The sequence below is a fragment of the Chionomys nivalis genome, chromosome 11, assembly GCF_950005125.1.
Source record: "Chionomys nivalis chromosome 11, mChiNiv1.1, whole genome shotgun sequence".
Taxonomy (NCBI): Eukaryota; Metazoa; Chordata; class Mammalia; order Rodentia; family Cricetidae; genus Chionomys; species Chionomys nivalis.
The window spans coordinates 82,422,686-82,443,466 of NC_080096.1; the positions used below are offsets into that span (position 1 = coordinate 82,422,686).

General features: G+C 44.9%; 3 protein-coding genes across 7 annotated transcripts in view; 2 read left to right on the forward strand and 1 right to left on the reverse strand.

Annotated features, from left to right (window-relative positions):
• The window catches only part of Fkbp15 (FKBP prolyl isomerase family member 15), a 62,382-nt gene extending 60,067 nt beyond the window's left edge, over positions 1-2,315 (forward strand). For 2 of the 3 annotated variants that reach the window (XM_057783676.1, XM_057783677.1), the window contains exon 28: positions 454-2,314. In XM_057783676.1, coding sequence (XP_057639659.1) covers positions 454-531 — 78 coding nt within the window. In that variant the 3' untranslated portion in view covers positions 532-2,314. Of the gene's footprint in view, positions 1-453 lie in introns of all 3 variants that reach the window. The other variant, XM_057783678.1, reaches the window with a different exon arrangement.
• A 1,423-nt stretch (positions 2,316-3,738) lies between these two features.
• Positions 3,739-19,848, reverse strand: Slc31a2 (solute carrier family 31 member 2). 3 transcript variants are annotated; one of them, XM_057785634.1, is made up of 4 exons: positions 19,733-19,848; positions 8,819-8,885; positions 5,759-5,948; positions 3,739-5,012 (listed from the first exon to the last, which is right to left on the reverse strand). In XM_057785634.1, the coding sequence occupies exons 1-4, from the start codon at positions 19,736-19,738 to the stop codon at positions 4,844-4,846; spliced, it is 432 nt and encodes a 143-aa protein (XP_057641617.1). In that variant the 5' UTR covers positions 19,739-19,848; the 3' UTR covers positions 3,739-4,843. The 3 variants fall into 3 exon arrangements, with proteins under 3 accessions (XP_057641617.1, XP_057641616.1, XP_057641618.1); XM_057785633.1 differs by lacking the exon at positions 19,733-19,848 and adding an exon at positions 19,501-19,719; XM_057785635.1 differs by lacking the exon at positions 19,733-19,848 and adding an exon at positions 18,838-19,292.
• On the forward strand, positions 11,007-11,196 carry LOC130884493 (cytochrome c oxidase subunit 7C, mitochondrial-like). Its single transcript, XM_057785636.1, has one exon. The coding sequence runs from the start codon at positions 11,035-11,037 to the stop codon at positions 11,194-11,196; it is 162 nt and encodes a 53-aa protein (XP_057641619.1). The 5' UTR covers positions 11,007-11,034.
• Positions 19,849-20,781: the final 933 nt, after the last annotated feature.

Below are 20,781 nucleotides of genomic sequence, written 5' to 3' on the forward strand. Positions count from 1 at the left end.
GACATGCCTCTACATCCACATCTTTGGCGACCTCAGGCCACAGCTGGTTTTTGAATGTGACTGTACTTCTCCGAACTTCTGTCATCTTCTCTTAATTCTCCCAGGCTGCTTTGCTTCTGTTTCTTTCTCTTTCCCCATCGCTCCTTAATGAACCTTCTTTTTCCAAACAAAACTTGTAAGTTGGCATATCTGCCCAATCAATACATATTTCACAAATAAATTACAAAATCAGCCAAGCAAAGTTGGTCTTTGTCTCTGTCGAAAGATGGCTTCCCTCAATGCCTGCTTGTCCCAGCTTTGTCTGGATCAGTTCTTTAGCCACCAAGCCTGTCCTTCTAGTTCCTCTCCTTTCCAGCCAGAGGCAGGACAGCCATTGGACCACTTCCCCTCATAGGCAGGAAGGCACCTGGGCAGGGATATATGAGAACTGACTTCTCTTTCCTGTTTTGTCAGAGCATGAAGGGGCGCCCGCCCCCAACACCTCTTTTTGGAGATGATGATGATGACGATGACATTGACTGGCTGGGGTGAAGATCTAGGAAACAGGCATGCAGGTTTCTCTCCCAGCCCTTTCCAAAGCATGATTGTGCACAGCCGGCCTCAGATCGAGGCAAGCTTCAGGGTGAGGTCCTGGTAGACATTCTGAGGACAGTGGTTCAGACGTCGGGTTAGCTGTCATCTGAGCCCCTGCCTGACCTGGTGAAGAGGACCATGAGCCTGTCTGCAGAACTGGTGGTGTACGAGTCCTCAGTGAGTGGCTCTACCGTGGAGGAAGGGCTAGGAGGGTCACCTGCAGCCAGTCACAAGCATCCTGCCATTCCACCCATTCATTCTCAAGTTGACCCATGACCCTCCTGCTCTCCCAGGGCTCACCAGAGCTGCAGCAACAGGCCGTGTAGCTGGGGGTGGGTCTCCTCAGAGAACTGAGAAATCATGCTGGCCTAACTTGTGACTCTGGGACATGTATTTTCTATCTCTGCCTTAAATCTTGGAGGTCAATAAGTATTTGGAATTAACAAGACTAAAATAAATGCCTACAATAAAACTTGGCCTGGACCCTTAGGAGAAACTGAGTTTGGTTTCTAGGGTTACCATGCTCTTTCTTGGGATCCTAAGGATGGGAGTTGTAACTTGGTGAGTTAATGTGCATAAAAACACTGTGACATATTTCTGTTGGCACTGACCTTGAACTTGAAGGCTTTTAAAGAGTCACAGACTGCAGTTCTAGCTCACAACAGCTGCATAAGGCTGAGGGCATTGTAGCTGTATGATGACCTTATCCACCCTATGCTGATATCTGTGGGCTATACAGCAGGCTAAGAAGCCATTCAGGGAAGAGAAGCAGGGGTCTGTAATACCTACTGTTTATGATACCTGAGGGGTTCTGTGAGCCCCAGGGGCCAACACTTCTGCAGAGAAGAGCAGTGAGAAAATACATGTAGCCTTTTACTATTCTAGGGTCTTCTAAAGACCATGCAGCCAATCTCCAAAAGGAGTAATTAAAAAAAAATATTCCATGATTTTAAATGTTTTTAAGACTGTATCTTGAATTTCATTGCATTTTGCAGGTTTTGTGCCTTGACTCCCAGATTTTGGCCTAGGAAGCTTCGAGAAAGACTGTATTAAACGTTATTTAAACAAGTTACTTCAAGCTCTAAGCCTCAGTTTTCCCTGTAAAGTTTGGATAACAGTGTCTTCTGCAGTGGCTGGTAGCAGTGAGACAGTCTGTACAGTGCCAGTCATTGAAGAAGACATGGTTATCCCCATCTTAAAAAAGATTCATTATTTGATGTGTATGGGTGTTTGGCCTGCATGTGTGTCTGTGTACCGTGTGGATGCAGAGGCAGAAGAAAGCAGCAGAGCCTCTGGCACTGGGCATTCCAGACAGTCTGATTCAGAAGTACTGATTCAGCAGGGATGTGTTGGGGGAGGGGTGCTGACTGAGGTGCAGTAAGCAGTCAGACAAAAGCCAGGTCATGTTAAGAGTCACGTGAACTCCAGGTATTTGAGCCTTTTCACTTTATAGAAAGAAGTTAAGAGACAGGAATGGGGACACAGACCTGTAATCCCCAGGATTACATGAACTACTTATAAGAGCTGAGAACCAAACCCAGGTCCTCTACAAGAGCAGTTAAGTGCTGTTAACTGCTGAGCCCTGGCCCTGCTATCCCCAGGCTTAGAGTAAGCTGTCCACAGTTCCACATAGCGAGCAGTACAAGAATTCTGGTCCTGCCCAGCTGCTCAAAAGCTGGGCTCTTGCCCACCATCCTGCCTGTCCTCGGCTAGAGGAAAGGAGCTAATGCTGCTTGCTAGGATACAGCTTCCAGGGCTGTGTATCTCAGTGGTAGAGCACTTGCCTCGTATGCGCATGCCCTTGATTTGATAGCACTAAAGAAAAGTTCAGGCTCCTGGCTTTGTCAAATCTGTGTTTCCAGCCATTGTGGAAACAAAGAACACAGACTTATCATCTTCAGTCTCCGCTCACCTGTGTATACCACAGGTACTGTGTGACCTGTGCCCCTCATCTGAGCTGATCTGACAGGTGACTGTCTCACACTTCAGCTTCCTTCTCTCTGAGATGTAGGCAGGTAGTTCCTGTGTGGTGGTGAGGATTGAATGAGTTAACTGCATAAAGGGCTAGAACTCTCGGGCACTTAGTCAGTACTTATATAGGTACTTGTTTGTTTGTTTGTTTTTTTTAAGAAAATTAAGTAGGGAAAATACTTTTTGTGACTTGGCTCTGAAGAATACTAAAATGAGGACACACGTTACCAAAGTCTAACCATATATTCACTCTATAGACCATAAGCAAAAAATTTATAAAGACTCCACAAAATCTCAAATATCATGACTGTAATAAAAGAGTATCAGGTTGAGGAGCCTGCTAGTCACTCATAAGAGGGTCCATCCTGGCAGTGCCCTGGGAGCTGAAACTGAGAGCCTTAGCAGAGGCTGTCACAACTCTGCTGAGACCAGCAGCTCACAGGCTGTCAGTGGACAGAGGGACCACAGCAAGCAATCCCACAGGCGCCCCATGCTACACGTCCTGTGACTCTTGCTTCTTATTGCAAATGACAAGATGGCCACGGTGTTACTTCTGCCCCCCAGGAAGGGAAGGTGCTGTCATGCCATCACAGGTGTTTATAGTCTATGTGACAGTTACTCTTCTTAGAGCAGGTGATGTGGGATCCCCTCTGTATGCTGTGAATGCCATTGGTTAATAAAGAAACTGTCTTGAGCCTGCACAGGGCAGAATAGAGGTTGGTTTGGGAAAACTAAACTGAATGCGGGAGAAAGAAGGCGGAGTCAGGAGAAGCCATGTTGCCCTGCCAGAGAGAGACCCTAGACAGAACCTTATTGGTAAGCCACAGCTATGTGGAGATACACAGATGAATAGAAATGGGTTAAATTAAGATGTAAGAGTTAGCCAATAAGAAGCTAGAACTAATGGGCCAAGCAGTGATTTAATTAATACAGTTTGTATGGTTGTTTTGGGGCTGAGAAGCCAGGAACAAACAAGATGCCTCCTCACCTCAAGCAGGTACTTGTTATAGGAACCTAACATGACCAAGTTGATATTCTGGCTGTCTGCCAACAGGTACATTTCCAGATGTAGTTTCTCTGCACACAGAGATGTCTTTACTACATGCAATCTTAGTCCTTGGTCTCCCCTAGCTCCTGCAGTGCTAACATGTAAGAGCTGTGTACTGTTGGGAAAGAGAGAGACCAACAACCACAGACTGTTCAAAATAGAAATTTATTAAAGTGTATTTGTTTATAATTCCCAAAGCTTAAAACCATCTTTCCATTGAGTCAATAAGGTACTTGAATATAGACACTAGACATGAAGTAGTGACTGCCGTGTGTGTATGTGTGTATGTTTCACCATGCATCCCAGGCTAGCCTGGACCTCTATGTAGACCAGGCTGCCCTCAAGCCCAGGATCTCCAGGCTCAGCCTCCTGGGGATTACAGGTATGTATCCCCATTCCTGTCTCTTAACTTTTTTCTGTAAAGTGAAAAGGCTCAAATACCTGGAGTTCACTTAACTCTTAACATGACCTGGTTTTGGTTTGACTGCTTATTGCACCTCAGTCAGCACCCTTCCCCCAACACATCCCTGCTGAATCAGGACTTCAGTGACTGACTCATGGCTCCCTACCAGGTCATTAGGCATTAGCAGCAAGTAAGAAGAGGCAGCCAGCTCTGTTAGGAAATGCTGTTCTCTGTGATGCAGACAAGAGGACCGGGGAAGGCCCTGGTCACAAGACTGACCTGCTGCAGGCACTGCTGCCATCATGAACACAGTGAGTTCATTAGGAACTTTGTTTTGTGTGGATGTGCAAAATTGCCAATCAGGAGTTCAAAGTGAAAACTTGTTTTGTCAGTGGCAGTCTTTATGTGTTCCAAGGCAAAAAGGTGCTGGCATGGTCCATCCCCCAAGACTGGAGATGCCCCTGGCATTAAGGCACAAAGCAGAAGAGGGTATCCAGGTTCCATGGCCTTCCTCACTGAAGCTCTTTGGAAAATTTTAATTTGCAGTCTGAGATCTATGATCACAGCCTGGCTACTCTGCCTCCAGGTTCCAGTCTCTCCATGTTCCCTTTGGTCACAGCCACTTGCTTAAGGCACCACAGGAGGCCTGGGCCCTTTGTAGTCCAGGTTGGGAGGGGAGGTAGCTCCAATGGCCTCTAAGCTCCAGGAACCATTTGCTGGCTGCAGCTCAATGCTGCCAGGAACTGGGAAAGAGGTGAGCAATGGCCATCATAAGAAACAGGAGCTGGAAGTACAATGCCTGGAGCAGCAGCCCCAGCTCTCTCCAGCGCTCAGCACCTCCTGGCCCACTAAGTTATGCTGAGAAGTGGGTAGGCTAGGTAATAGCCCACACCCAAGCCCACGATCGCACCGAGGAAAATCCAGGTGTTGTAGGACATTATAGCCAGCATCACAAAGTAGCCAAGGACCACCTGAATGACATGGACTAGGGACTGGCCAAAGTAACACAAAAACCACCTAGGCATGAAAGAGAAACAAGTTAGTTACACAGTGATGAGCAGATGTGTTTTGTTGGGGACAGAAAGCTCCAGAGTCCCAGCACAACGTATTTTACCCAGCGGAGATTTCTCTCCAAACAGACATCCCCACCACATTTAGCTCTGAGCTTCCTGCCATCCTAGGCAAATGAGGAAACCATTATGGTTTATGTAGTCAATTTTGTCTGACAAGGAATAAGAAACAATCATTGGGAAGCCAGTCTCTCCCTTGAATTGAATGTGGGAGGTGAAGGAGCCATGAAAAGAACAGGGACTTGGGTACCTATTAAATCTCTGAACCTTTTGAGTACTGGTTTTCCTGTCAGTAAACACTGGATGGTTATGAGGGTGTGGACACCCAGTAAGGTGGCTGGTGATGCAACAGGCAGGCTCCTTAAGCATAGGTGAGGTCGCAGGAAATGCAGGTGGGGCCTGCAGCACGGAAGAAGTGGGACACTAGGCTGATGACAGTTCTCTTGTGTTTGGGAGCCTGGTGACAGGCCTGCAGCATAGGTTTAAAGTTCCCTGCAGACCCCTGAGAAATCCTTGGGATCCACCCAAGAGGCTGCTTGATAGGTTGCTTTGGCCCAGATACCACAGACCCGGGCTCTAATTCATCTTACTAAAATTCCCTGGGGCCCAAGTTATGTTTCAATGTGTGGGGCTAATGTTCTCTGTCTGGGCGAGAGTGACTGCTCCCGCCATCCTTCTACTCATGGTTTGTACCTGAGGCGGTGGCCATCGGCTGGAGTTGATCTGGAGCCTGTAGAGTCCTGGTCTGATTCCAGGATGAGCTGCTGGCTAGTCGTATTAGGCAGGTTCTCCAGAGTCTTGTGCAGCAACTTGGCTTTGGCAACCTTGGTGCCTTCATACAGTACAGCCAGGAGCAAGACAACCAGCACTGAGAGGGCCATGCCTGCAAAGAGGCAAAGGTGAAACAGGTTTGGGTGCGCCATGTCCTGCATGGCGACTGCAGATACTGATAGTGTATCACGTCTCAAAAGAGCTAGGGGAGGGGTTACATGTTTTCATCATAGAAATTTAAAGACAGGTGGGCTGGCCCTGATTCGAATGCTACTTAACCTATGCATGTACTGAAACATCTCAAAGCGCCACATAAGATGGACGGACAGTTTTTGCCAATTAAAGATAAATAAGTGGGTCAGGTGTAGTGGCGTACAATAAAAAGCAGAGGTAGATTTCGGAGGAAGAGGAGGAGGAGGAGGAGGAGGAGGAGGAGGAGGAGGAGGAGGAGGAGGAGAGGAAGTAGGAAGTGGTGGGGGCAGCAGCAGCCATCTCTGCTGTACTCCCAGCACTGGGGAAGCAAACACAGCCAGATACCTGGGCTTGCTGGCCAGTCCAGCCTAGCTTACTAGGCAGGTTCCAAGTCAGTTAGAAACCCTGTCTTAAAAATGAGGATGCTGTCCTCTGACATGCATATGGACACGCATACAGACGCACATCCACTTCCACATAAGTGTACATGCATATAAATAAAGAAGCAACATGGATGTTGGACACAGGCTGTATGTAATTCCAGGTACTCTGATGGCTGAGAGATCACGGTTTACTGCTCACCTGGACTAGAGTGGATTCCAGGCTAACCTAAACAATTTAGTGAGACTACATCTCAAAAAGTAAAAAGGCCCAGAGACAGAATGCTTGCCTAGCACAAGTGAGGCTCAAGGTTTGATCCCCAGTGCCCCAGAACAAGCAAGCCAAGTTGTAGAGCTCGCTGAAAAGCACTGCTTCTCCCGAAGACACTCCCCAGAGGGCTATCCCAGGAGTCGGGACAGCCCACTCTCCACTCTGAATCCACTCCAGCCACTGGTCTCTTCCTCACCTTCATTAAGCTCAGACCTTCATCATCCCTTTGCCTCCCTAGACATTTCTTAGTAGTTCTGACATACTGGAATGTGGTTCTCATTCTGGCAGAGCCAGGGGTTGAGGGTGAAGAAGCTACACAGCACCATCCAAATAGCTCCCCCACATTCTGCACACATCTCTATAAAGATTTCTTGCAAATGTAGGGGTGTACACCTAGAGGCATACACTTTTCACGTTTAGGTATACCAGAAACCCCGGGAGAGGGTGTGGCAGGAGAGCAACAAGTCAGAACACAGTGGGTGTTTATTTTCCTAAACATTGTCTATTAGTATTCAACGTATTAAATTTATAGGGAAAGTCCAACAAGTTAGAGAACAGTAAGTGTTTATTTGTGCCTCTAGGTAAGATGGAGTCTGATGATACCTGTGTTTTACAACACAAGATAATAAATGGTCCATCCAAAGTATTTTATGAGGCTTTATGGCATAAGAATATATTTGGAACTAGGAATGGTAGTGCATACCTGTGATCTCAGCACTGAGGAAGCGGAGGTAGGTGGATTGTGAGTTTACAACCAGCTTGGGCTAAATACTAAGATACCCTGTATTCAATAAACACTAGCTAGTGGGAGCTTATATGTGCCAACAACTTGTGGCTGAAGCCTCTAAATAGCTCAGTACCTCAGGATGGAGGGGAACCAGTATTCCATAAGAAGACTGGAACACTCAGACTCTGGGGAACAGGCGGGCTGCAGGCTGAGTTGATCACCACTGTCTAGTGGCTTATTTATGCCTATATAAAGCATTTCCCTGAGTTCTGAGAGTCGCTTCAGCAAATGGTTGATGGCAGTTGTTGGGTCATAGCCTTGATTTTACTCACTTGCATCCAGCTTCATTATCCAACTCCCACAGGACATGGACTCCCTTCTGTTCATACACATCTGCCTTTTTTTTTTTTCCAGGTTATTCTATAGTATCTATGATAGAGTGTAAATTTCAAAGATGGTCACTCCCATATATCCTACCTTCTCCCTCCTTCCAACATGAGATGGGAGCCATGTTCCCTCCCTTTTAGCCCTGAAGGGTCAAAGGATCAGTCAATAGGTGAAGATAATGCTATGTAACTTCCAAGTGTAGGTTTTATTTTGTATGTAAATGTGTATATGTGTGCATATTCATGTGTATGCATGCACATGTGTGTGGGTGCACATGTGTGTAGAAATCAGGGGTCAACATTAGGTATCAGTGCTCTCTACCTCATTTTTTTTAGACCGCATCTCTTGCTGAAGCTAAAGATAGGCTGCCTGGCTAGCAAGTCCCAGGAATCCTCCTGTCTCTACTCTTCAGGGCAAGGATTACAGGTGGATGCTGCCATGCCTGTCTTTTACATGGGTGCTAGGAACCAAATTAAGGTCTTGATGCTCTCTCAGCAAGCACTTTACCAACTGAGCCTTCTTACCAGCCCCTAGGGTAGGTTTTTAAATCATGTATTTCACCCATGTTCTTTTTAGGATAGCTGCTCTTCAAACCTAGCCACTCTGCCATGAGGAAGCCCACACTATAGAAGGAGCCACTGTGGGGCTCAGATGAAGCCCAGCTGAGGCTGCAGCTCACAACCAAGACAAGACTCTAAACGCTCCTCAAAAGACTGTATCCAGCCACTGTCTGGCTTCACTGCATGAGAGGCCCTGAGTGTAGACTGCTCAGTTAGCACAGTCGACCCACAGAATGTCGGTGAGATACGAACAAAGTGCTCTCCCACTCATGGCTTAGTCTGTAGCTGGACAATGGCCATCCATTGTAGGGAAGGGCATAACTGCCACAGCAGGCATCTGAATTATTTCCAGCCTGCCTTAGAATAATAAATGCACAGTTCTAGCTCAACGTGCCTTCACTGCCCACAGAAAATAAAGAGAACCCAGATTTTCTACCACCTGGCACTGACTTTCCCGATTCTTACCTGTAGGACTGTGGACTCTCCAGAAATCAAACAGAAGCACAGCCTCATCTGAGAAGATGAAATGCATCTGAAAGAGATGAGGGTCGGCATCACAGGAAGCTTGGACACAGGTCCTGCTTCCTAATGCTCTCCAGCAGTTGCCTTGGGAAACCTGGGGCTATAGGACTTACATTCTGGAAGGTCCACCAGAAGCCACATGGAAGAGGAGGGGCTTGCCCAAGTGGGTCAAAAGCACCTATAACTGAGCCCTTCTCCGTGTGGAAGTGAAGATGGGGAGTGCCTACCCTCACAAGGCCAACAACATGGAGATGTCCCCTCCAAACTCAATAGGAAGCCCTATGCCAAGCCTTATGTACTGGCACAGCCTTTTGCTTAGTTCTGGAACACATTCCCCAGAGCCAGCAGCAAGTCCTCTGTGTCCCAGTGAACCTGGACAGATGTGACAGTTTTTGTCAAGCAAGGCTAAGGACAGATGTCTCCCATCTGTACACCACACACACCCACTCCTTCACGAGTCTCCTTGCTGACCCCAGTCTGTAGCCAGCACTGAGAAGGTGAGGAAGGTGGAGAAGAGAACTTGCCTCGACCCCTAGGACTATTAGAAACACAAAAAAGGAACACATTGATTCAGTCCAACTCCCTCCCCTTTAACTCCATCTCAACTGCAGACGGGAAAGGGGAGCCCTGAAAAGGAAACGGAATTTTCCCTGGGTGCGCTTTGTGAGAAGCCTGGTAGCTCTTGATGAGTGTTCCGGGAGAGGACCTGGAGAGAGAGTGTGGGTTCTCAGAAAGGCTGTCTGAGTTTGGATTGAGACAGGCTTCAGTGCAGGTAGAGGGACAGGAAAACGAGGCTAGCTGTCACTTTGTCTGGAAGCTGTGCCATTGGGCATTCTCTGGCCACTGGGACACCAGAACCACTAACTTGTTGGTAGGTAACAGCCCCAAGTCACAGATTATATGCATCTACCTTTTTCTTTCCAACTTCTCAAAATTGATCATCAAAAGATATAATAAAGAACAGTAGGCTGTGAAAAAAGAAAGGGACCTCTGCTGGAGCAGGCCTGATGTGGCGACCTCCTCTGAAGCAGGCCTGAGCCAGCGACCTCTGCTGGAGCAGGCCCAAGGCAGTGACCTAGGGGGAGCAGCTCCAAACAAGCAAGCTCCCTAGGGACAGGCCTGAACAACCTCCAGGGTTGCAGAGCAATTCCCCAAGCGCTGAGCAACCTCCTGGAGCACTGTGTGACCTCCGGGGCGACTGGAACCGTGACCCTGACAGCACCAGGAGGACCAACTATCTAGCCTTGGGTCCACTGGTACCTGGAAGATTGATCACCGGAGACACAGCCCCAACTACACCAATCAGAGGAAAGATGGGTAGACAAGGTAAGAACACACTCAACACCACGAAGAGCAACACGGCACCAGCAAAAACTAGTGGCCCTACAACAGCAAGACTCAAACACCCAAATATAGATGAGTCAGAAGAAAATGACCTAAAATATAACTTTAGGAGAATGTTTGAGGAAGTGAAAAATTCCCTCAAAAAAATTGGAGGAAAATACCAACAAAAATTGGAAGAAATCAACAAATTACTTAAAGAAAACCATGAGAAAGCAATCAAACAGATGAAAGGAATGATTCAAGACTTGAAAACAGAAATAGAGACAATAAAGCAAGCACAAACCAAGGAAATTCTGGAAACACAAAATATGATAAAATGCTCAGGAATCACAAATGCAAGCATAAACAGCAGAATACAAGAGATAGAAGAGAGAATCTCAAGTGCTAAAGATACAACAGAGGAAATAGACTCATTGGTCAAAGAAAACATTAAATCTAACAAAAGCTTAACACAGGAGTATATCCAGGAAATATAGGACACCATGAAAAGACCAAACTTAAGAATAACAGGGATAAAAGGATAAGTTCACCTAAAAAGCACAGAAAATATATTTACAAAATCATAGAAGAAAACTTTCCCAACCTAAAGGAAGATATGAAGATACAAGAAGCTTACAGAACGACAAATAGACTGGGTTGAGAAAAAAAAAGTCCCCTTGCCACATAATAATCAAAACACTAAACATACAGAATAAAGAAAGAATATTAAGATCTGCAAAGGGAGCCTTTCGGTAGTGAAGGAAGAGGATTGTGGTGGTGTGGCCATTATTTCCGCCGTCCACCCCTGCGCCCCTCACTGAGCTTCCCACCGCACCATGTTGGGCCAAAGTGTCCGCAGGTTCACCACCTCCGTGGTCAGTCGCAGCCACTATGAGGAAGGCCCGGGAAAGAATTTGCCGTTTTTGGTGGAAAACAAGTGGCGGTTACTGGCAATGATGACTGTGTACTTTGGATCTGGATTTGCTGCTCCTTCATAATGAGGCACCAGCTTCTTAAGAAATGAGAATATTTAATTCATCCCTTTAACAGAATGAAGATTGTTTAGGAGATTGATCTGAAAATTGGATTAAACTCTTGAACTCTTATTACTAAACAAAATTGTAAATAAATATGTGACGTAAGATCTGCAAAGGGAAAAGGCTAAGTAACACATAAAGGCGGACCTATCAGAATTACACCTGACTTCTCATTGGAGACAATGAAAGCCAGAAGGTTGTGGTCAAGCATTATGCAGACATTAAGAGACCACAGATGCCAGCCCAGACTACTATACTCAGCAAAACTTTCAATCACCATAGACAGACAAAACAAGATATTCCATGACAGAACCAGACTTAACCAGTATCTAGCCACAAACCCAGCCCTACACAAAGTACTACAAGGAAAACTCCAACCCAAGGAAGTTAGCTACATCCACAAAACCACAGAAAATAGATGATCTCACAGCAGCAAATCCCAAAGAATGAAAAAAACACACAATAATATCACCAACAATAAAAAATAACAGGAACTAGCAATCATTGGTCATTAATATTCCTTAATATAAATGAACTCAACTCACCTATAAAGGACACAGGCTAACAGATTGGATATGAAAATAGAATCAATCCTTCAGCATACAAGAAACACAATTCAACCTTAAAGACAAACATCGCCTCAGAGTAAAGGATTGGGAAAAATTTTCCAATCAAATGGACCTAAGAAACAAGCAGGTGTAGCTATCCTAATGTCTAACAAAATAGACTTCAAACTAAAATCAATCAAAAAAGACAAATAAGGACATTTCATATTTGTCACAGGAAAAATCCAACAAAAAGAAATCTGAATACTGAACGTCTATGCCCCAAATACAAGGGCACCTTCATATGTAAAAGAAACACTTCTAAAGTTTAAAATCACACATTAAACCCTCACACTAATAGTGGGAGACTTCAACACTCTCATCTCACCACTGGACAGGTCCGTCAGACAAAAAATGAACAGAGAAATAAGAGAACTAACAGATGTTATGACTCAAATGCACTTAACAGACATCTATAGAACATTTCATCAAACATAAAAGAATATACCTTCTTCTCAGCACCTCATGGAACCTTCTAAAAAATTGGCCACATACTAGGGAACAAAGCAAACCTCAACAAATAGAAAATAATTGGAATAACCCCATGTATCTTATCAGATCACCATGCTAATCCATCATGCTAATCATCACTAATTCCAGAAAGACCACAAGCACATGGAAATTAATGCTCACCTGAATCATCAATGGGTCAAGGAAGAAATAAAGAAATTAAAGACTTCCTAAAAATCAAGGAAAATGGTCACACAAATTACCCAAATTTAAGGGACACAATGAAAGCTGTTTTAAGAGGAAAGTTCATAGCACTAAATGCCTACATAAAGAAGTTGGAAAAATCCCACATTACTGAGTTAAGAGAAAACCTGAAAACTCAAGAACAAAAAAAGCAAACTCATCCAAGAGAACTAGATGACAGGAAATAATCAAACTGAGAGCTGAAGTCAACAAAATAGAAACAAAGAAAACAATACAAAGAATCAATGAGATAAAGAGTTGGTTCTTCGAGAAAATCAACAAAATGGACAAACCTTTATCCAAACTAATCAAAAGGCAGAGAGAGAATATCCAAATTAACAAAATGAGAAATGAAAAGGGGGGCATAACAACAGACACAGAGGAAATACAGAGAATCATCAGGTTGTATTTCGAAAACCTGTATTCCACAAAATTGGAAAACTTAAAGGAAATGAACAACTTTCTGGATAAATATCACTTACCAAAATTAAATCAAGACCAGATAAGCAAATTAAATAGATCTATAACTGCTGAAAAAATAGAAACAGTCATCAAGTCTTTCAACAAAAAAAAAAAAAAAAAGCAAGCCCAGGGCAAGATGGTTTTAGCACAGAATCTACAAGATTTTCAAAGAAGAACTAATACCAATACTCCTCAAATTGTTCCACACAATAGAAACAGAGGGAACATTGCCGAACTCTTTTTATGAGGCTACAATTACTCTGATACCCAAACCACACAAAGCCATTACTAACAAAGAGAATTTCAAATCAATCTCACTCATGAACACTGATGTAAAAATAATATAATACTGGCAAACCAAATCCAAGAACACACCAGAAAAATCATCCATGATCAAGTCGGCTTCATCCCAGAGATGCAGGGATGGTTCAACATACGAAAATCTGTCAATGTAACCCACCATATAAACAAACTGAAAAGAAATAAAACAAACGAACCACATGATCATCTCATTAGAGTCTAAAAAAACCTTCAACAAAATACAACATCCCTTTATAATAAAGGTCCTGGAGAGAGCAGGGATACAAGGGACATACCTAAACATAATAAAGGCAATGTACAGCAAGCCAACAGCCAACACCAAACTAAATGGAGAGAATCTCAAAATGATCCAACTGAAGTCAGGAAGAAGACAATCTCTCCATATCTAGCCAATACAGTACTTGAGGTTCTAACTAGAGCAATAAGACAACAAAAAGGAGATCAAGGGGACACAAATAGGAAAAGAAGTCAAATTTTGTTTGCTGATGAAATGATAGTTAACATAAGTGACCCCAAAACTTCTACCAAGGAACTTCCACAACTCATAAACACCTTCAGTAATGTAGCAGGATACAAGATTAACTTGAAAAAATCAGTAGCCCTCCTATAGACAGATAATAAATGGGCTGAGAAAGAAATCAGAGAAACATCACCCTTCACAATAGCCACAAATAGCATAAACTATCTCAGAGTAGCTCTAACCAACCAAGTGGAAGACCTACCTGTATGACAAGAACTTTAAATCTTTGAAGAAAGAAACTGAAGAAGACACCAGAAAATGAAAAGATCCCCCATGCTATTGGGTAGGTAAAACTAACATAATAAAATGGCAATCTTACCAAGAGCAATCTACAGATTCAATACAACACTCATCAAAATCCCAGCAAAATTTTTCACAGACCTTGAAAGAACAGAACAGTACTCAACTTCATATGGAAAAGCAAAAAACCCAGGATAGCCAAAACAATCCTGTACAATAAAAGAACTTCTGAAGGAATCACAGTCCCTGACTTCAAACTCTACTTACAGAGCTACACTACTGAAAACAGCCTGGTATTGGCATAAGAACAGACAGGAGGACCAATGGAACCGAATGGAAGACCCGGATATTAATCCACACACTTCTGAACACCTGATTTTTGACAAAGAAGCAAAAAATATCAAATGGAAAAAAGAAAGCATATTTAACAAGTGCTGCTGGCATAACTGGATATCAACATGTATAAGAATGAAAATAGACCTATATCTATCACCATGGACAAAACTCAAGTCCAAATGGATTAAAGACCTTAACCTAAAGCCACACTGAACCTCACAGAAGAGAAAGTGGGAAATACAGTTGAACGCATTGGCACAGGGGACTACTTCCTAAATATAACCCCAGTAGCATAGACACTGAGAGGAACAATTAATAAATAGGACTTCCTGAAACTGAAAAGCTTCTGTAAAGCAAAGGACACGGTCAACAAGACAAAACGACAGCCTACAGAATGGAAAAAGATCTTCACCAACCCCACATCAGACAGAGGGCTGATCTCCAAAATATATGAAGAAGTAAAGAAATTGGTCATCAAAAAACCAATCCAATAAAAAAGAATAATCCAATAAAAAAATGGAACTCTCAACAGAGCAATCTAAAATGGCTGAAAAAAACTTAAGGAAATGCTCAACATCCTTAGTCATCAGAGAAATGCAAATCAAAACAACTCTGAGATTCCATCTTACACCTGTAAGAATGGCCAAAATCAAAAACACTGATGACAACTTATGCTGGAGAGGTTGTGGGGAAAAGGGAACACTCCTGCATTGCTGGTAAGAATGCAAGCTGGACAGCCCCTTTGGATGTCCGTGTGACGATTTCTCAGAAAATTAGAAAACGACTTTCCTCATGACCCAGTGATACCACTTTTGGGTATATATCCAAAGGATGATCAATCGTGCCACAAGGACATGTGCTCAACTATGTTCATAGCAGCATTGTTTGTCATAGCCATAACCTGGAAACAACCTAAATTCTCCTCGATCGAAGAATGGATAAGGAAAATGTGGTACATTTACACAGCGGAGAGAAAACAAACAAACAAACAAAAAAAACGACATCTTGAATTTTGCAGGCAAACCCAGACCCAGAAAGACAATTATCACATGTACTCACTCATAAATGGTTTTTAAACATAAAGCAAAGAAAACCAGTCCACAAATCACAATCCCAGAGAACCTAGACAACAATGAGGACCCTAAAAGAGACACACATAGATCTAATCAACATGGGAAGTAGAAAAAGACAAGATCTCCTGAGTAAATTGGGACCATGGGGACCTTGAGAGAAGGTTGAAGGGTAGGGGAGAGGCAGGGAGGGAAACAGAGAAAAATGTAGAGCTCAATAAAAATCAATTTTTAAAAAAAAGAGTTTTAACCTCGCCTCTAAAAAACAAAACAAAAAAAACAAATACCGCCCCCTCTCCCCAAAACCTAAAGGATTCTATGAGAAGCACAGGCTGTTAAGACAGTCTGAGAGATGACTCTGTAATCAAGTCTGGGGGAAGCTGGAATAGCTCAACAGTTCTCTTTCCTGCCAGAAGGCAGAACCTAGAGCCCTGTCTCCTGCCCACTCCTTTTCTTGTGGGACAGACTCTAACCCGGGAGAGTGCTGACCTTTTCTCATATCTGTTGGCATCTTGGCAGCAGGAGTTTGCCCAGACAGACTGGCTTCGGAGTCTGTGCTCTCAGCACAGCCTTTAAGGAAGCCCCGAGGAAGTTCTGGCATGCCCACAGTTGTACTGCGGGGTGGTGGCATCAGCAGGAATGGAACTCGTGTCTTCAAACCTGACCCTCATTCGACATAAGTAAACAAAACTAATTTGTGGAAAAATTTTTTTCTTTTTGTTTTATACATACATACATATGGAGAGAGAGAGAGCGCGAGAGCCTCACCATGTATTGGAACTTGCTACGTATACCAGATCTATCTGCCTCTGCCTCCCAAGTGCTTCGGTTAAGGCATGCAAAGCTTTATCTGGCAAAAAATACTTTTATTTTTAGTTATGTGTATAAGTGTGAACGTGTGTGTGAGCTTTTGCATGTGCCCACAGAAGAGGCCCAGGCTCCTCCTGGAGCTACAGCTGCAGGTCGTTGTGGCTACCCACGGATGACATGCGTTCTGGGACCCCAACTAGGTTCTCTGCAAAAGCAGAACACAATCTTAACTGCAGAACCATTACATTTTGTTTTGTTCAGGGTCTTGCATAGTCCCGGCTGGCCTTGAATTTGAGAATGATTCTGAACTTGTGATCCTCCTAATTCCAGCCTCTGAGTGCTGGGATAACAAGAATGAACCGCCACACTAGGTTTCTGTGGCACTGGGGATTCAGTTATGACCCCATGTGTGCTAGACAAGCAAGCACTCGATCAACTGAGTCTTTGACTGTTAGTTTTAACATTTCCAAAAAAGATGTGAAAATGGCAGAGACAAGTCACACTGGGAGAAAAAAAGGGAAGAAGCTAGGAAAGGAGAAAAATATAGGAGAAAAGACATCCATGCTATCACAATGGTGGTGCTTAGGCCTTTAAGGATAAAGAAACGAAGCAAACAAGACCATGGTATGTGAGGACAGGGAAGAAAAGCCAGTGCTTAAGGCACTACAGCTGGTAAACAGGATGCAAAGCAAGGGGGTAGAGGTGAGGAGGAAAGACGCCTGGGTGGACCACAGATGTGGGAAATCCTGGTTCCACACACACAGGGAATTACAGGTGAACCACTGAGGGCAGAGACTGTCAACAAGTCCCACACTGGCCAGGTAGTTTAGTGAAGGATGTCATGTTCCCTTAGGACCTCAGAGCTTTACTGAAAATGCAGTGCCTGGGCTCCTTAGACCTGTCAATCAGAACCCAGGGAAAGAGGTTCGGATGAGCACTGGGCATGGTATAGTTTGAACAGAGGAGCAAAGCCCAGTGGACAGAATACAGATTCTGAAGTTGAACATCCTGTATCTGCCTTCCTTTTCTGCTAGGACCTTGAGCAAGGCACACAACAAGCTCCTACTAGAGCTCAGTCTCTCCATCTGTAAAATGGGGACTGAACCCCAGGAAGTCTTTTTCCCTGGTTTGGCTTTCCTTTCTCAGATCCCTGTGAACTTTGTGCAGACAGGCTCCCACCGTGAGTTTCGCAAGAGGAAACAAAACGTGAGTTTGCCTCTCTTTGTGAGTAGAGAGGAAGCCTCATCCATGGCGCTCTGTTCAGACCTGTAGACCAGACCTGGAAACAGGCACACATACCTTTCGGTTCTGAAAGGGTCTGACTTGCAGAAGACCCAGAGGAGACTGAAACCATCTGACTGAAGGGCAGGCCATGCAGCCCTTGGCCTTCGAGGGCTGCACAGGCTTGCGCTGCGTTCAGCTCCTGCCAGTATCTCCCCCAGCCCAACATCTCTGCTATTGCCAGCAACTGTTAACAGGGCCTTGTTTAAAGGTCCATGTATTCAGTCACGGAACTTTCTAGAAAGCATGAATTACTCTTCAAATTGCAGCATGTCTCATAAGCACTCTGGGTATTTCTGGAGCAAGAATCTGTAGCGGTATGTTGGAGAAATAGTTGAAACCACCATGTTCCCAGCCTACTTATCTGGAGTTGGCCAGGTAAATTATGTAACAACTTCAAAATCATGTTGAACGATAAACAGTTTATCTCCCTAATATGAAAGTATTAGTTGGCAAACATAGAAAGTTACAATAGTACCAAATAGGAAAATCATTTTGAGTTCCACCATCCTGAGACACCTTGTTAGAATTTCAAAATGAACAGTTGATGACCTGGAAAATGCTCACATAAGAATAATATGATGATGCAAACAACAGGGAAACTCCATGTATCCCGAGGATGCAGCTGCAGAGGCCTCTGGCCCCACCCTGCACCCAGCCCCCACCTGGAGGCTGTGCCTGTCACTCCACCCAGTCTGGCTGGTAAAGCAGCAGGCATGGATGGCATGTCTCCAGTAACTAATTTAGTCACTCTGGAAGTTTCCACAACTCATTTCATGCTATCATCCTTGGGTCCAGGCCAACTACCTCAGGAGCAAAAAAGCAGTCAACACCTTTTGCTGCCCACGGAAAGACCTACAGACAGCAAACTTCTCTCAACATTGTCTCCTTTCCTTGTGCTAGGAATGTGTAGACCCTGAGGTTGCAAATCACTGAGAGAAGGCTGGTGGTATTGGAATTGCTTAGCAGGGGAATGACTGCAGGCAGAAGCAGAGAGGCAGGGTGACCTGGGGAGGAACAAAGCCACCTGTGGGAGGCGAGGCAAGAGTCTGGGTCAGTTGGGAAGCAGGAGGCAGCTGGGAAGCCAGAAGGCAGGGTGTCCTCAACTTGCACCACCATATGGAATGATTCCACTTTCCTACAAAGTTCAGAACCTCCGATGCCCCTGCCTTCCTCACTCCTTCTGTATTTTGAACTATGAAAGAAAGAAAGGAAGAAAGAAAGAGAAAGAAAGAGGATCTAGAATCAGCACAGCCAGACTTACAGGAAGGGACCGTAGCTTTTAGTTGGCAGGTCTTGTGCAGGGCGCCAGTTGTGTTCCCACTGGGGATAATAAATCTGTGTCTCCAGCAGTTTATCTGTGCTTTATGAAGGGCGGCACCTCACAGAGGAGGGACCGTGGCCAAAACCAGAGTCATTCACAAAGGCTTGTTTTCGTTTTTTAACCAGACACTTCAGAAAGGGACGAAAGCCCGTGTGCTGCCGTTGACTGCCTGGGCACCTTTATCAAGGGGTTCCCATCTATTTTCCGTGTAAGAGGATCAGCAGAAGGTGGAGTGCCTCTCTACCAAACAGCCTGGGTGGGCTTCCTGTCTTAGATTCCGAGACATTCTTTGTGAGATGAAGAAACTGATAGGAGTTCCTCAAAGAGGAAGCAAGAGTCATTCTCTCTCTAAGGGAGAACTTCACCAGGAAAAGACGTCTGTTAAAAACGCTACTTTCAGATTCCGGGGGCAAGAAGGATGGGGAAGTAGCTAGTTTTAAAGAAACACACCCAAGAACGTGCCCAGGTCAGGCCGATCTGGGGGTGTGTGCTCAGTGCACGCGCGTGGGGCCTCCCCTTGGAGGAAACCTTTCTGCAATGCCTCGAATCTGGCTAGATCCCGGGAAGAGACCGCGGACAGCTGTCCTCACTCTCCCCACCCACCTGTCCCACTTGGGGCTGGCCTGGTTGTAGTGACTGACACCCTGCAGGAGGGGACAAACAAACTCCAGAGCAACAGCCAGCTTCTCCTGCAGCGCCCCCAGCCCTACTCCAGCTGTGACAGCGTCGCTGACACAACCTCCTCTCTAGCCCGGGGCCAGGGACTGCGAAGATCTCCCGGAGGGCCGCACAGCCGCCCATCTCCGTCCCCTCCGCTGCGCAACACAGAACTCACCGCCATGGTGCGCGCACTGGGCGGCCGCCCGGGTCGCGTCAATCCGCTCGCGGCTCCGGACTTGGCTAGGTAAGGCTGCAGCTGCTACCGCACCCCCGCCGCGCGGCTCACGTGGCCAGGGCGTGGCGGCGCGCGGGAGCCTGGGAGTTGTGGTCCTCACTCGCCCCACCTCACGTCCCAGGCCACGCCCCCTCTCCCGCGGGGGAACCCACGCTCCCAACCCCCCCCCCCAGTCCTGGCCTCTATGATGCCGATTTTCCTCAATCCCCAACAAGCCTGGCCGCTTGCAATTGACTTTGCCTTGGCAATTATCATAAAAATGTTTATTGCTTTTTCTTTTTGATCAGACACCTAAATATTCATCCCAGGAACACAATAGCAACAAATTAGGAGTACATTAAATCAATTACGCTCCAGTTGCCACTTTATCCTCTAGTTTGATAAGCTAACAGCAGTGTAATTTGTGTGCATTGAACTATGATTATGTTTCTTTCTATATTGCACAATTTTTCTTCTTCCTTGTAGGTAATACAAAATCTTAGTTCTCTTGGCTACATTAACAGACTGTCCCAGACTGAGGGTTTATAAATCATGGACATTTATTTCTCACAGTTCCCAGTCTCCCCAGGGCTGCTTTTGGCTTGCAGACCGCTCTCTTCCCATTCTCCCCTCACACATACTAATTTGTATTTATTACTAGGTTAATAAACTTTTTCTCTTAGTAGTATTTCCATTTTTGTACACTGCTTTTTGTTTCATTGACCTAGTTTTATCAGGGATGTATATCAAACTTTAAACACTATTTAAAACTTTCTTTTCTAAAAATCAACAATCTTTTATATAAGCTATTAAATACACTTAGTAATCCTTTGCCAACCAATCTGCCCATACATTCTCTTACAAGAATTCTGATCCAGGCTTAGCTGAGACCTTGAGACTGAAGTCTGCTCTCTCAACTCAAATCCTGAGTTCTGGAGTATTAGCCATGAGGTCTCAGACAAACAGCTTTACATATCTGAGGTTCAGCTTTCTGATAAGATTTTAAAAAG